General features: G+C 34.9%; 1 protein-coding gene across 1 annotated transcript in view; it reads left to right on the forward strand.

The window, feature by feature from the left end:
* LOC119588918 overlaps positions 1 to 347 on the forward strand; it is a 4,621-nt gene that overhangs the window by 1,772 nt on the left and 2,502 nt on the right. Inside the window, exon 6 of the mRNA XM_037937536.1 lies at positions 5 to 227. Coding sequence (XP_037793464.1) covers positions 5 to 227 — 223 coding nt within the window. The remainder of the gene's footprint in view (positions 1 to 4; positions 228 to 347) is intronic.

The following is a 347-nucleotide window of genomic DNA, read 5'->3' on the forward strand; positions in this document are numbered from 1 at the left end:
CCAGTCTGCTAGAAAAACTGCAATAACTACCAATTCATCTTCGCACTGTAACAACTACCGCCACTGCTACAAACACAACGCCCTTTGTAAAACCTCTCACATCTACAACTCCCCTATCCATTACAATCTCTGCAAAATCACAAATACAAGACAAACCAGTGCTTTGCGAAATTCACCCAGTGGCTTTTACAACCCTTTAAAATTGAAGTACGCTTGTTCAATGAAATGTGATATAAAATAATTAGATGACTTTCGCTAATAATCAGTTCAAATTAAATATTTTACTTAATCACCATTATGAGCAAATAACAAATAAGATATCTACCGAAACTCCACAAGTAGTAATA

Source organism: Penaeus monodon, chromosome 24 (assembly GCF_015228065.2).
Source record: "Penaeus monodon isolate SGIC_2016 chromosome 24, NSTDA_Pmon_1, whole genome shotgun sequence".
Taxonomy (NCBI): Eukaryota; Metazoa; Arthropoda; class Malacostraca; order Decapoda; family Penaeidae; genus Penaeus; species Penaeus monodon.